The sequence below is a fragment of the Trachurus trachurus genome (genome assembly GCF_905171665.1).
Source record: "Trachurus trachurus genome assembly, chromosome: 7".
Lineage (NCBI taxonomy): Eukaryota > Metazoa > Chordata > Actinopteri > Carangiformes > Carangidae > Trachurus > Trachurus trachurus.
In genome coordinates, this window is record NC_139901.1 from 34,725,956 (window position 1) to 34,741,603 (window position 15,648).

A 15,648-nucleotide genomic window follows, 5' to 3' on the forward strand; every position below is an offset into this window, starting at 1 on the left:
GTCTGCCCCATTTCATGTGAATGCAACATCAAGAATACGTTCAGATATGCAACCGCACCGCTAGATGGGGGGAATTCCTACGTATTTAGGTTCAGAGTAATGGTTAAAGGTATAGTACGTAGGAATTCCCCCATCTAGCGGTGCGGTTGCATATCTGAACGTATTCTTGATGTTGCATTCACATGAAATGGGGCAGACGTCAGACAGACAACAGACGCTGCATGTAACAGGATAAACTATGCTAAACTCTATGGGTTTTTTTATGAATGCAGTGATTATTTTATAGTTTTGCAGCTTTATCTGTCTCATTTGTTTTGTATACAATTTTAAACTTTAAAGTGAAAACAAACTTTTTTTTTTGTATCGGCTACAAAATTGTGTTTAATTATAATAGATTAAGTCAGTCCAAAGTTAAGGCTGATTTACATTCATCCAAACAGATTTCTGTCATTTAAACAACTCAGACGTGAAGTTTAAAGGTATAGTACATATGAATTCCCCCCATCTAGCGGTGCGGTTGCATATCTGAACGTATTCTTGATGTTGCATTCACGTGAAATCGGGCAGACGTCAGACAGACAACAGACGCTGCATGTAACAGGATAAACAAGTGTCTATGGGTTTTTGTTATGAATGCAGTGATTATTTTATAGTTTTGCAGCTTTATCCGTCTCATTTGTTTTGTAGACAATTTTAAACTTTAAAGTGAAAACAAACTTGTTTTTTTTGTTTGTTTTTTTAATGTATCGGCTATAAAATCTTGTTTAATTATAATAGATTAAGTCAGTCCAAAGTTAAGGCTTATTTACATTCATCAAAACAGATTTCTGTCATTTAAACAACTCAGACGTGAAGTTTAAAGGTATAGTACGTAGGAATTCCCCCATCCAGCGGTGCGGTTGCATATCTGAACGTATTCTTGATGTTGCATTCACGTGAAATGGGGCAGACATCAGACAGACAACAGACGCTGCATGTAACAGGATAAACAAGTGGTCTGACAACATGTTGTCATGGTGATGTGGTATTGTTTTAGTAAAATGACATCCGGTTGGTTTGCCGACGGCCGTCTGCCTGACTGCACCTGAATGCAACACCGGTGCCTCCGTCCTTCCTCACACTACACAGTGGTGACAGTTTTAACAGGCCGTTTCCGTGGTTACCTACGGTCACGATGCAACATGGCCGCCTCGGTTCGGTTTCCGTGGTTACCTACGGTCACGATGCAACATGGCCGCCTCGGTTCGGTGCGTCGCCCACTTATGTATTTGTAACGACTTGTAACAACTCATTCTAAGGAACCAGAAAGCTTTCATTTGTAGCAGCTGTGATTCACCTTCAGTGAAATACGCATTTATGAAAGACATGTTTGATTTTTGATCATAAAAAGACAAATAAGTTACAGACTGGGACTTTAAAGCTTCAGTAAGTGATCCGGTGGTTTTGTCTAACTTCCTGTCAGCAGATGGAGTTAGCAGTCCCCGCCCTCGTCCCTACGTCACCACATTCACGCGCATCCCTTGGCTGCACACACAGAGAGGACTGCCCCTTTATGCCGTTCTCTCTCCTCATTGGATAAAGGTTGTAGGATACAAGGAAAGTTTTCTCCTGGGCTCAGAGCAGAGCAGAGTGACTGACAGACCCGTGTTTCAGACCAAACACTCTAGAGAAGTGATTGCTGTCGGAAGATACAACTATTTAAGACTTATATTAACACAAACATTCACCTTACTTCTGCTTTAATTATAATCGATTTGTTTGAGACTCGAAACAAAAACCTTTGGACTTGGACTTGACTTGGGACTTGAGACTCTACTTGGACTTGCAACATAGGGACTTTCTCCCACCTCTGTATTTGAATGCGGGTGTGATTCTACTTCAGTGAAACACGTATTTATGAAAGACATATTTGATTTTTGATCATAAAAAGACAAATAAGTTACACACTGGGGGTTTAAGGTGTAAAGGTGTTAACTTAATGGGAATACATTACGTCAATGAGTGTCCTCACAAAGATAGCATTACAAACATGTGTGTGTGTGTGTGTGTGTGTGTGTGTGTGTGTGTGTGTGTGTGTGTGTGTGTGTGTGTGTGTGTGTGTGTGTGTGTGTGTGTGTGTGTGTTTGTGTTCTCTCTCTTTCTCCGGTGGATTTCTGCACATTTCTGTCACCACTCACACACACATGAACGGCGCTGGGAATGCAATTTGCTCACGTGTGCACCGTGCATACAGGCAGTATGCAAACACACACACACACACACACACACACACACACACACACACACACACACACACACACACACACACACACACACACACACACACACACACACACCAGCACGTATACAGCCTCTATGCACACACGTAGCCCCCCCAGCCCCCTCCCCAACCCCCCTTCTTACCTCCAGACTTGCCCCAGCTGCAGGACGTGCAGCACGGTCTGAAACACCCACATGCAGACGGTGCAGCAGCTCCGGGTGGGGGGGGCGGTGGTGGGGGGGGCTGAGGAGGAGGAGGTGTAGACCCCCCCACCACCCCCACCCCCTTGGCCGCTGTCCTTGGTGCTGAACGCCTTGGCCCCTCCAGCTCCCCCTCCAGCCCCCCCCAGGTCTGAGTAGTCGTAGACGACCCATCTGAAGCTGAGCACCTGCACCACGGCGGAGGGCACCGCGGCGAACAGCAGCGTGAGACCGAACCACCACACGTCCCCGCGGCTGTAGTAGTCCGCGGCCAGCCACAGGTCGCTGCCGCCGTCACACAGCAGCACCAGCAGCGCCAGCAGCACCCAGCAGCAGTCCAGCAGGGAGTAGGGCTGCTGGGGCTGCTGCTGCTTCCCTCTGCTGGGGGGGTGGGGGCAGGGGGTGGGGGGGCAGGCAGCAGCATCCCCTACACCCCCTACACCCCCCACCAGACCCCCCAGACCAGGATGATCCGCATCACACCGGTGGTTAGGGTGGTTAGGGTCGCCTTCTTCCTCCTCCAGACACACCGCTGCTGCTGCTCCGTCCGACTTAGCGGCCATGTTGGATAGAGACAGGATGGAGAGAAAGACAGAGGAGGAGGAGAGGGAGAGGTGGGGAGATGAGAGAGAGAGAGAGGGAGAGAGAGAGGGAGAGGAGAGAGAGAGAGACGGAGGGAGAGGAGAGAAAGGTGGGGAGACGGAGAGGGAGGAGAGAGAAAGACAGAGGAGGAGGTGGGGAGATGAGAGAGGGAAAGGGAGGAGAGAGAGAGAGACGGAGAGGGAGGAGAGAGAAAGACAGAGGAGGAGGTGGGGATATGAGAGAGGGAAAGGGAGGAGAGAGAGAGACGGAGGGAGGAGAGAAAGACGGAGGGAGAGGAGAGAGACGGAGAGAGAGAGAGACGGAGGGAGAGGAGAGAGACGGAGAGAGAGAGAGACGGAGGGAGAGGAGAGAAAGGTGGGGAGATGGAGAGAGAGGGAGAGATGTGAGGGAGGAGAGAAAGACAGAGGGAGAGGTGGGGAGATGAGAGAGACGGAGAGAGAGAGGGGAAGAGGAAGGAGAGGAGGAGAGAGAGAGAGAGAGAGAGAGAGAGAGAGGAGGGAAAGGTGGGGAGACGGAGAGGGAGGAGGGAAAGAGAAGGAGGGGGCTGAGAGCAGAGAGATTACATCATAACTCGCCTCATCATCAGCCAATTAATCGTGAGGCTTCAGCGCGTTTAACACGGTGACACCACCTCAGGGCTCCGGCGGCATCGAACCTGCGATCATCCGGCCGCTGCTCTCTCTCTCTCTCTCTCTCCCCATGCAGTGGGTTTTATCTCCTCTCTCCGGTCCAATCAGACGTGGCTACACAACTACACAACATCTAGGCTACACAACACCAAACAGGTGCTTCTACCTCCGAACCCTGAGACCAAGTCCTCATGTGTCTTGATATTTACATTATTTTTCCTCCTCAGCTACAAAGAGAAGACGATTTGATCTAAAATCTAATCTAATATTTAAAGGGATAGTTCAACTTTTTTTTTTGCCTCACTCCCAAGTACATGACCAGCAGATAGACACATCCTTTTGACTGTGCGTGCAGCAACAAGGTAGATAGAGCCGTATCGCCGTAATTAGCTTAGCTCAAACGCTGGAAGTGTATAGGTAGTGTTAGCCTGCCTCCCACCTAAAGTCGCTAATTAGCTTAGCTCAAACGCTGGAATTGTATAGGTAGTGTTAGCCTGCCTCCACCTAAAGTCGCTAATTAGCTTAGCTCAAACACTGGAAGTGTATAGGTAGTGTTAGCCTGCCTCCCACCTAAAGTCGCTAATTAGCTTAGCTCAAACGCTGGAATTGTATAGGTAGTGTTAGCCTGCCTCCACCTAAAGTCGCTAATTAGCTTAGCTCAAACACTGGAAGTGTATAGGTAGTGTTAGCCTGCCTCCACCTAAAGTCGCTAATTAGCTTAGCTCAAACGCTGGAAGTGTATAGGTAGTGTTAGCCTGCCTCCACCTGAAGTCGCTAATTAGCTTAGCTCAAACACTGGAAGTGTATCTAGTGTTAACCTGCCTCCTACCTAAAGTCGCTAATTAGCTTAGCTCAAACACTGGAAGTGTAGTGTTAGCCTGCCTCCACCTAAAGTCGCTAATTATCTTAGCTCAAACACTGGAAGTGTATAGGTAGTGTTAGCCTGCTTCCTACCTAAAGTCACTAATTAGCTTAGCTCAAACGCTGGAAGTGCATAGGTAGTGTTAGCCTGCCTCCCACCTAAAGTCGCTAATTAGCTTAGCTCAAACACTTGAAGTGTATCTAGTGTTAGCCTGCCTCCTACCTAAAGTCGCTAATTAGCTTAGCTCAAACACTGGAAGTGTATCTCGTGTTAGCCTGCCTCCTACCTAAAGTCGCTAATTAGCTTAGCTCAAACACTGGAAGTGTATGGGTAGTGTTAGCCTGCCTCCTACCTGAAGTCACTCATTATCTTAGCTCAAACACTGGAAGTGTATAGGTAGTGTTAGCCTGCCTCCCACCTAAAGTCGCTAATTAGCTTAGCTCAAACACTTGAAGTGTATCTAGTGTTAGCCTGCCTCCTACCTAAAGTCGCTAATTAGCTTAGCTCAAACACTGGAAGTGTATCTAGTGTTAGCCTGCCTCCTACCTAAAGTCGCTAATTAGCTTAGCTCAAACACTGGAAGTGTATGGGTAGTGTTAGCCTGCCTCCACCTGAAGTCGCTAATTAGCTTAGCTCAAACACTGGAAGTGTATCTAGTGTTAGCCTGCCTCCTACCTAAAGTCGCTAATTAGCTTAGCTCAAACACTGGAAGTGTATAGGTAGTGTTAGCCTGCTTCCTACCTAAAGTCGCTAATTAGCTTAGCTCAAACGCTGGAAGTGTATAGGTAGTGTTAGCCTGCCTCCTACCTAAAGTCGCTAATAAGCTTAGCTCAAACACTGTAAGTGTATAGGTAGTGTTAGCCTGCCTCCACCTAAAGTCGCTAATTAGCTTAGCTCAAACGTGTATGGGTGTATCAAACGTGTATGGGTAGTGTATGGTAAGCTAATTAGCGACTTTAGGTGGAGGCAGGCTAACACTACCTATACACTTCCAGCGTTTGAGCTAAGCTAATTAGCGAATTTAGGTGGGAGGCAGGCTAACACTACCCATACACTTCCAGTGTTTGAGCTAAGCTAATTAGCGACTTTAGGTGGAGGCAGGCTAACACTACCTATATACTTCCAGTGTTTGAGCTAAGCTAATTAGCGACTTTAGGTGGAGGCAGGCTAACACTACCTATACACTTCCAGCGTTTGAGCTAAGCTAATTAGCGATTTTAGGTAGGAGGCAGGCTAACACTACCTATACACTTCCAGCGTTTGAGCTAAGCTAATTAGCAAATTTAGGTGGGAGGCAGGCTAACACTACCTATACACTTCCAGTGTTTGAGCTAAGCTAATTAGCGACTTTAGGTGGGAGGCAGGCTAACACTACCCATACACTTCCAGTGTTTGAGCTAAGCTAATTAGCTACTTTAGGTGGGAGGCAGGCTAACACTACCCATACACTTCCAGTGTTTGAGCTAAGTTAATTAGCTACTTTAGGTGGAGGCAGGGTAACGCTACCCATACACTTCCAGCGTTTGAGCTAAGCTAATTACGGCGATACGGCTCTATCTCCATGGTTACTGCACGCACAGTCGAAAGGATGGTGTCTATCTGCTGGTCATGGACTCGGGAGTGAGGCAAGACACGAAAAAAAAAAGTTGGCTTATCCCTTTAAGAGTTCATCATCATCAGGTTTTATTCCTGAGAGTTTTGTCGTGGTGCTGAACTGGTCTGGGACCAGCAGCTCTAAGCCTCTTGCTGTTTGCAGCCGTCACCGTGCTAATTGAAGACATCCCATAAACTCTGAGCAGAATCAGCAGTAAAACTCTTTGGTGAGTTACGGCTGCGTGCTTCACTGCCCTCAATAAACTAATCAGCCGCCGTGTTTCCACATCGGGGGCCGAGCCAGGCTTATCTGAGCCGGGGTCAATCCAAAACGTCTGTGGAACAAGATATAAAGGCCGGTTTGTTAATCTGAAGCTATCGCAGCGAGAACAAACCACCTCAGCTGCAATCACATCTGCAGCGGCTCTCTTCTGGAGACTAACATGATTTGGCTGCTGGGTGGAAGCGCATGACGAGTCCCTATCGGCCCCGAAACAGAGACCAAGCCAGACCGGTCCTGATCTCTGTCCTTTCACTTTCTCCCTCTGTCTTTACTCAATATTATCATTAGGGCCACGGGCCATCGCACCGGGCACTGGTCCCAACAGCTATGAAATAGCTGCAGGGTGTGTATTGCACGGAATGTTTGTGTCAGAGTGTGTGACATCATCGGTTAGAGTGGGAGAAAGCCCAGAAAAACTCTCGCCCCGACTCTACACACATGATTTTTTCAGAAAATTGTAGACAAACTTGTTCTGTTTCTCATCATGTGTTCAAAATATCAGAGAGACTTACAGAATTTGAATTATTAGCCTCTGAGTGCGGCCACGTCTGTCTCTGCTCCTCATTGACTCCAATACAAATATTTTCTGAGAGAAGCAGAACGGCCTGATGTTTTAAAACTGCCAGCGTCTCCGAAATATTTACTGTAGAAACACCAAATCGTACCACATTTTTCAGTAAGTCCTTAGAGCAACGTTGATCTATGTTTTGTTCTGATAGGAGTTACCGTTTTGTCATGCTAAGCCTTTTGTGAGACCAGTGCAGAGGCAGAAAATCACTCTTTTTCTCCACGTTTCTGTCTGTCTCAGCCTGCGGGGGCCCCTATCGCCGTGGTAACCTCTTTGATCCTCAGGCCAGAGCTCGTTAACTTCATAAACAATCCACCTGGAGCTCGTTTAAATGTTTATAAACACAGACACAGCTAAATCAGACTGACACAGGATGCAGCTCATAGTCACACACACACACACACACACACACAGGTAACCTAATGTGATTACAGCTCCTCCATATCAGTGCTTATAGAAAGATGATCATGTGTCTGTCTGATCAGCTCTGTCTTGACCTTAAGATCGTGGGTTTGATTCCCATGTTGACAGAGATGGTAAAACCGGCAGTAGCCCCGTGGGCCTTTCAAAATTTCCCCATAGGAAATTTTCTAGTTATCATTACTACTACTACAACCCAGCTCTGAGCTGCTGCTGACTGTTTGTCATGTTCCTGGTGAGGAGAAGCTCTGGCTCTCGCTGCCTCGTCACCGACGCTGTTGAAGTCTGAATGAGCTCTGATGGAGTTTTGTTTGTCTGACCTTCAGTACAGCAGCAGACAGACAACAGGTGCATCATCAGCTGCTGCATTAACCAGTGGTCAAGCAGCCTCCACCTCCAACACACATCTGGCTCAGTAGTTACAATCACTGTTCCCTCTCAGGTGTTTTACTGCTCCACCTCTTTGCCCAGAAGACAAAAAAAGTTGCAAACTCAAAGATCCCCGACTAGTTTACTGTTAATTTCTCCCTAATGTGGCTTCGAACTGTGAAATTTATGACCTTAACCGAATAACCGTGGTCTGTAGTGCAACTACGATTTAAGTTTTTACTTGAGAGTTATTATTACTGTTCATATCAAGAATGCTTCAGTGCCAAGAGTTGGTGACATCAACTTGATGTTAGTTATTTTTTGACATAATTGTTCATATGGCAATAAATGCAAACTTTATTTTGCCAAAACAATATTGTATTTTGTTATCATTAACTGTAACTGGAGCAGCCTAGGTAATGTTGTCAAAATAATCTGTTATTAATCATTATAGGAATAGGCAATAGTATTGATATTTGGGGTTGTAGAGGTGAGGCCATAGCACCGGCATGTAAGACATAAATTCCAATTACAAACAGTGTCAAGTCCAAGTCCCAGTCGTCATAACAACCATGTGTCTTGATATCTACATTATTCCTCCTCAGCTACAGAGAAAAGATGATTGGATGTGAAATCTAAACCATATTTAATGTAGCCTAAACAAAGTTTGTATTGAACAGAAGAACAAACAAAGTTTGTATTGAACAGAAGAACACAGCACACTGTTGTCATGGTGACACCAAGTTGTTCACATGGTTACACAAGCAGCAGATACTTTAGTAGGTCTACAACTATTTGAGTTATCTGACTCCAGTATCCCAGCTTTAGTTGTAGCTACCTGTATTAGTTTGTGTGATGCATTCACTGTCCTCCTCCATCTGTGGTTGTATAGGCGTTACACTGAACCAAGCTGCTCATTTAAATAAAGTTTGGTGGTTTTGTATAGTGACGAAAACTTCAGATAAAACACCCACTCACCCACATCGTTCAGAGACCACGACCAGCGTCTCTCTCACTCCCAGACGGTTTCAACGGCTCGCTGCTGTAAGAGTCAAAGCTGCAGTGTTTCTGCTGTTGGTTTCTCAACAGATATTATATATGTTGATAAACGAGGCCCATTACGAGCTGCAGACTAAGGGGAGCTAATTAGAGATCTCAGCTCAGTTGAGAGAAGCAGAGTCGAGGTTCAGCGGTGAAGCAGGAAGTTTTTATTGCAGAGTTTCTCATTAAGCTGCAACAGCCATGAAAGAATAAAGTCTAAACACAGAGGAACGTCTTCTTCTTCATCACCGACGGACGGGGGTCATGGTGCAGGTCCCAGCTGATCCAGGATCAACATCTTTACAGTTTTATCTCAGTGAAGTTCTACAACAAACAATATCACCACCGATGTAAAGTACAAAAACGCTCTGAGCGCTGAACCTCATGGTTGTTTTAGAGGGAAATACAGAGACTAATGATGAAAAACTGTCCCTGAAGGCAACGTGCATCAGCGGTTTTACATGAATTTCCCTCTAAAACAACTCTGTGTGGTAACGTTGTGTTATTATCTCATAGCGTGGTGAATGTGCAGCTCACAACTTGTCCACCAGAGCATTGTGGAGTTGTTGGATTGTGTATTTGATGAGTTTGATGAGGGAAACCAAGAAATCCCATAATGAGCCTCTGTAGCGTAGCTCTGAGCAGCTCACGGCTCTGCTCCGCCGTTCTAAAAATAGCTTGCACCGACAATTAAAGGTAACGAACCTACTGCTATGACTATAGGGATTATGGTGATGGGCCAATTTGACTAAATGTTGAACTATCCCTTTAAAAAACGCTCCACCGTCACGTTCCCATCTAAAGGGTAAAAACGTTAAAGTTTCACACTGCCATCTAGACACTTGGTGTTCATACAACATCGAATTCCACAAACCTTTGCGTCACCGCATGAATGCAGTTTTCACCTAAAAAACGCTCGTCTAAATGTGGAATAAAAATGCTGGCTTTTAATACGGATGTCAGTTTGTGTGATATCCATTGTTAAAAACTGCTGTGATGATCCATGCGTTTTACAGATTTTCATTGAAAAAAATAAAAATCCATGCATTTACCGCGACTACCGAAACCATGGAAACGTAAACATAAAATTCCACCGGAAGAGCAAAACCGGCATACGTTGTTGACGTTCGGAAAAAGGTGGATATATAATATGGAATATAACATACTGTATATTCATCATGAACAAGAAACTGGTTCAACAACAGGTTAAAGAGAACCGGCGGCTGCCAGGCTCCAGGAGCCACGTCGTTGTTCGACAGTAAGAAACGCTGCATCTTTTAACGCTGTTCTCATCTAAAATTGAAACGTGTGTTTTATTTTTCATCACAAATGTTTGAGGCTTTTTCATATTCCAGCCAGAACTTTTTATTTAAAAAAAAGCCAAAAACGTGGTGAATGAGAGAAACGATGAGGAGGAGAAGGTTTATGGAGGATGATTTCAAACATCAGCTTCACCTGTTGTGTTTTTTAAAGGGACAACCAGGAGTTTCTATTTGGTTATAAAAAAGTCTGATATTAATGTGGATGAATCTCCGTTACCACTTGTTAATGGTCCATTTTAGATAAATCTATGGTTTTGTCTCTATGGTTATTTTGTTATTATTAGTGGTGGTGGAAATGCTGGGCGAGCCGACCAGCGTTTCTTTACTTTCGGTTTCGTGGCGAGTCATGAGAATAACGCCGCCGAATCTCCGTTTATGGTGGGAACTACGACGGTATGTGATCGTCTTCCAACCTCTGACTTTAATTCTTGATGAATGAAAACATGAGTCTGTCTTGCACCGGTCAAAGAATTTCACGGTGCGGAGGCTCATAAATGTAGTGTGGAAACACTTCACTTTTACAAAACTCCTCGTTGTCCCTTTAATTCCCCCTCTGAATAATTAACCCTTTAGACCAGCGCCACCCGCAGGCCGACAGGTGTAACTGGCTCCGTTTTCCCCTGAGCGTCTCCGTTCTTCTCTCTCTGCTTCCCCTGAGCGTCTCCGTTCTTCTCCGTTCTTCTCTCTCTGCTTCCCCTGAGCGTCTCCGTTCTTCTCCGTTCTTCTCCCTCTGCTTCCCCTGAGTGTCTCCGTTCTTCTCTCTCTTCTTCCCCTGAGCGTCTCCGTTCTTCTCCGTTCTTCTCTCTCTGCTTCCCCTGAGCGTCTCCGTTCTTCTCTCTCTGCTTCCCCTGAGCGTCTCCGTTCTTCTCCGTTCTTCTCTCTCTGCTTCCCCTGAGCGTCTCCGTTCTTCTCCGTTCTTCTCCCTCTGCTTCCCCTGAGTGTCTCCGTTCTTCTCTCTCTTCTTCCCCTGAGCGTCTCCGTTCTTCTCCGTTCTTCTCTCTCTGCTTCCCCTGAGTGTCTCCGTTCTTCTCTCTCTTCTTCCCCTGAGCGTCTCCGTTCTTCTCCCTCTGCTTCCCCTGAGTGTCTCCGTTCTTCTCCGTTCTTCTCTCTCTGCTTCCCCTGAGCGTCTCCGTTCTTCTCCGTTCTTCTCTCTCTGCTTCCCCTGAGCGTCTCCGTTCTTCTCCGTTCTTCTCTCTCTGCTTCCCCTGAGCGTCTCCGTTCTTCTCCCTCTGCTTCCCCTGAGTGTCTCCGTTCTTCTCTCTCTGCTTCCCCTGAGCGTCTCCGTTCTTCTCCGTTCTTCTCCCTCTGCTTCCCCTGAGTGTCTCCGTTCTTCTCTCTCTGCTTCCCCTGAGCGTCTCCGTTCTTCTCCGTTCTTCTCCCTCTGCTTCCCCTGAGTGTCTCCGTTCTTCTCCGTTCTTCTCTCTCTGCTTCCCCTGAGCGTCTCCGTTCTTCTCTCTCTGCTTCCCCTGAGCGTCTCCGTTCTTCTCTCTCTGCTTCCCCTAAGCGTCTCCGTTCTTCTCCATTCTTCTCCCTCTGCTTCTCCTGAGCGTCTCCGTTCTTCTCCCTCTGCTTCCCCTGAGTGTCTCCGTTCTTCTCCGTTCTTCTCTCTCTGCTTCCCCTGAGTGTCTCCGTTCTTCTCCGTTCTTCTCCCTCTGCTTCCCCTGAGTGTCTCCGTTCTTCTCCGTTCTTCTCTCTCTGCTTCCCCTAAGCGTCTCCGTTCTTCTCCATTCTTCTCCCTCTGCTTCTCCTGAGCGTCTCCGTTCTTCTCTCTCTGCTTCTCCTGAGTGTCTCCGTTCTTCTCTCTCTGCTTCCCCTGAGCGTCTCCGTTCTTCTCCGTTCTTCTCCCTCTGCTTCCCCTGAGCGTCTCCGTTCTTCTCTCTCTGCTTCCCCTGAGTGTCTCCGTTCTTCTCCGTTCTTCTCTCTCTGCTTCCCCTGAGCGTCTCCGTTCTTCTCCGTTCTTCTCCCTCTGCTTCCCCTGAGCGTCTCCGTTCTTCTCTCTCTGCTTCCCCTGAGTGTCTCCGTTCTTCTCCGTTCTTCTCTCTCTGCTTCCCCTGAGTGTCTCCGTTCTTCTCCGTTCTTCTCTCTCTGCTTCTCCTGAGTGTCTCCGTTCTTCTCTCTCTGCTTCCCCTGAGCGTCTCCGTTCTTCTCCGTTCTTCTCCCTCTGCTTCCCCTGAGCGTCTCCGTTCTTCTCTCTCTGCTTCCCCTGAGTGTCTCCGTTCTTCTCCGTTCTTCTCTCTCTGCTTCCCCTGAGCGTCTCCGTTCTTCTCCGTTCTTCCCCCTCTGCTTCCCCTGAGTGTCTCCGTTCTTCTCCGTTCTTCTCTCTCTGCTTCCCCTGAGCGTCTCCGTTCTTCTCTCTCTGCTTCCCCTGAGTGTCTCAGTTCTTCTCCGTTCTTCTCCCTCTGCTTCCCCTGAGTGTCTCCGTTCTTCTCCGTTCTTCTCTCTCTGCTTCCCCTGAGCGTCTCCGTTCTTCTCCGTTCTTCTCCCTCTGCTTCCCCTGAGTGTCTCCGTTCTTCTCTCTCTGCTTCCCCTGAGCGTCTCCGTTCTTCTCCGTTCTTCTCCCTCTGCTTCTCCTGAGTGTCTCCGTTCTTCTCCGTTCTTCTCCCTCTGCTTCCCCTGAGCGTCTCCGTTCTTCTCCGTTCTTCTCCCTCTGCTTCCCCGTGTCGCTCACACGCTGCTCGTTGGGTCGTTGTGAGTCTGAGAGCGCTGGGAGCTAATTACAGGTCTCAGATCAGCGCCGCCGCCGCCGCTGTTGCCGCGGCGACGACACACTCTGGTGAAGGCACTCAGACTTCAGCTTCACTGGGACCGTTAGAAACATCTGCACCAGTCCACCAGTGTTTCTCTTAAATTATCGTTTTCATGTCTTTTAAATGCTCGTTAATCTGCAGTGGAGAGACGGAGGAGGGTGGATGATGAAGTTTGTGCTTCTTCTTCTCTCAGGACACAGGGAAGAAAAAAACAGCTCGTGTTCTCAAATAAATGTGGTTTAAAGGGTGTGGTATGTTGATGTGTTGATGAAAAGAAGGGATCACCGCTGACACGTCTTCGCTTGTATTCAAAGTTTATTCAAGTTTATTAACAAGAAGAAGATCAGTGTACAAAAAATGTCGAATCCTGGAGCATCTCTAGTGCCAATGTGAGATCTCTCTCTCCTTCTCTCAACTCAAAAACCCTTTTTAATCCTTTTTATATGTTGGCTTATCTCCAACACTCCACCTTCTCCCGACAGAGAGAAACCTCCTGTCCAGGTGGCCAATGACCTCTGACTTGACCTTTTAACTTTTAGGCTAGAACGAACCCAATGTCACTGTAACTAGTGTCTCTTACCCATTAGAGAAGACAACAGGATCATTCAGTCATACTGAACCATGCATATCCCCTTAGGTCAGATGACTTCTAAGCAAATTATGGTCTGACAACCACAAGGTGCTTATTGTTATTTATTTGGGTTTTATTTACCGACTTAGTTCATTTGTTGCTCGGTTCATGTTACTTTCAGTTTGTCTTTGTATGTATGAATGTGTTTGTATATGTTTTTATATGTATATGACTATATAGAGAGATAAAGATCAGTAATCATATGTTAGAATAAATCTATATGTATATAAATACAATAGAATAAATCCAGTTAAATAACTCATAAATTAACTTACTGTAGCCTATATATTATAATGACTAGATAACTTGATAGATAAATTCAAGTAATAATGACTAGATAACTTGATAGATAATTTATGAATAAGGGGTTGGAGTAAATAAGTTTTACTTCTTCCCACTCCTTTTCGGATATTAAACAAACAAATAAACAAACAAACAAAAAAAATCTAATTACCTTTATTTTCAATTATTTTCTTTTATTTTTTTATTATATAAAATAAAATATATAAAATAAAATATATATATATATATATATATATATATATATATATATATATATATATATATATATATATATATATATATATATATATATATATATATATATATATATTTTTTTTTGTTCATTTGTTGTTTTTGCAAAGTTTTTATATGTTATGTCTGTCCATTTCTGTATTATGTTTTATTTCTTTTACTGTAACATGTCTGAAATAAACTTAGCTAACTAAATGGAACACATGAAGTATAGAGCATCTGTTCAGAAAAGGCTTACATACATACATACAAAGAAGAGCATACAATACTTTAAGATATTAAAGTAAGAAAGTTAAGGAGTATAATCTACTACAAGAGAAAGAGAAAAGCTGCTTGAAGCATCGATCGTCTTTAACTGAAGACTCAGACAGTGTTTTAGTTTTAACAGGTTTCTCTCTGGAGGGTCCTGGTGGGCGGAGCTTAACCCTCCTGTCGTCCAATCTGTTCCCTTCCTCCATCGTTCTTTCTTTCCACAATCATTTTTCCATTCCTTCCTTCCTTCCTCCCATCTTTCCCTCCACCCATCCTTCTGCTTCCTTCCTTGACCTTCCTATCTGTTCCTTCCCTCCATGTTTCTCTCCTTCCTTTTCCCCTTCCTTCTGTCCTTCCTTCCCTTTGTTCCCTTCGTCCTTAATTCTTCTTCCTTCCTCTTTTGATCTAATAGGCCCAATATGTTGCCTCCCTCCCTCCATCTTTCTTTCCTTCCTTCCTTTTCCCTTCCTTCTTTCCACAATCCTTTTCCCTTCCTTCCTTCCTTCCTTCCTTCCTTCCTTCCTTCCTTCCTTCCTTCCTTCCTTCCTTCCTTCGCACTTCCTGCCTTCCTTCACGCTTCCTGCCTTCCTTTCTTCCTTCTTTCCCTTCGTCCTTCCTTCCTTCCTTCTTTCCCTTCGTCCTTTCGTCTTAGACCCAGGAGGACAACAGGAGGGTTAAGGCTAGCTTAGGGGCGGATTAGCTTTGTGACATCACAAAGTTACAGACATTTTAAGGCTCAGTTTGTGTCCTTTAACAAAATAAAAGCACAGTTAATGTTAATGCTGTTGTTTTAACATAGTAATTACATTTACTTGACTCGTGCTCTTGTTCAAACAACTTACAAACTTCAGAGGTTTTAATAACAACACAACAGCTTCTGTTCTGGTGTGAAGCGTCTCCGATGGTAGAAGCATAGACAGAAGGTCAGGAGAAGAAAACACAGACGCTTGAGAGATGGAAATACTGCAACAAACCCAAAACTTCAAAGAAAAAAGAAATTCAGACCGTTGCAAGTTAAGAAACAGAAACATTGAAAACTCATAAAGGAAGTGAATGGGAAAGAGTGAAAGTCTGGCAGAAAGCTCGGGCGCTTTAGAGAAATAAAGAGGGATATAAGGCCGTGAAAAGTAATCTCAAAAGAAAAGCTTGAAAGAAAGTCAAAAGATCTGAGGCTCTGAACACAAAAACAAAACAACAAGCTTAAAACAAGTGTTAAAAGATTGACAGAGGACAGCTTAACAGAATTAAATCTGGGCGCAAATAAAGCCTGAAATAAAATTTTAAAGAAAGCAGCACAATGGAAATAAACAGGAAGCTTGAAAGGAGGTTATATA

General features: G+C 45.3%; 1 protein-coding gene and 1 long non-coding RNA gene across 2 annotated transcripts in view; one reads left to right on the plus strand and one right to left on the minus strand.

Moving 5' to 3' along the window:
• Positions 1-3,023, minus strand: part of xkr7b (XK, Kell blood group complex subunit-related family, member 7b) — a gene marked incomplete at both ends in the record, with an annotated part of 58,654 nt that extends 55,631 nt beyond the window's left edge. Inside the window, 2 exons of the mRNA XM_083975314.1 lie at positions 2,404-2,816; positions 2,892-3,023. Coding sequence (XP_083831440.1) covers positions 2,404-2,816; positions 2,892-3,023 — 545 coding nt within the window. The remainder of the gene's footprint in view (positions 1-2,403; positions 2,817-2,891) is intronic.
• LOC310988711 overlaps positions 1-15,648 on the plus strand; it is a 531,702-nt gene that overhangs the window by 365,346 nt on the left and 150,708 nt on the right. The gene's annotated exons all lie outside the window — the stretch shown is intronic.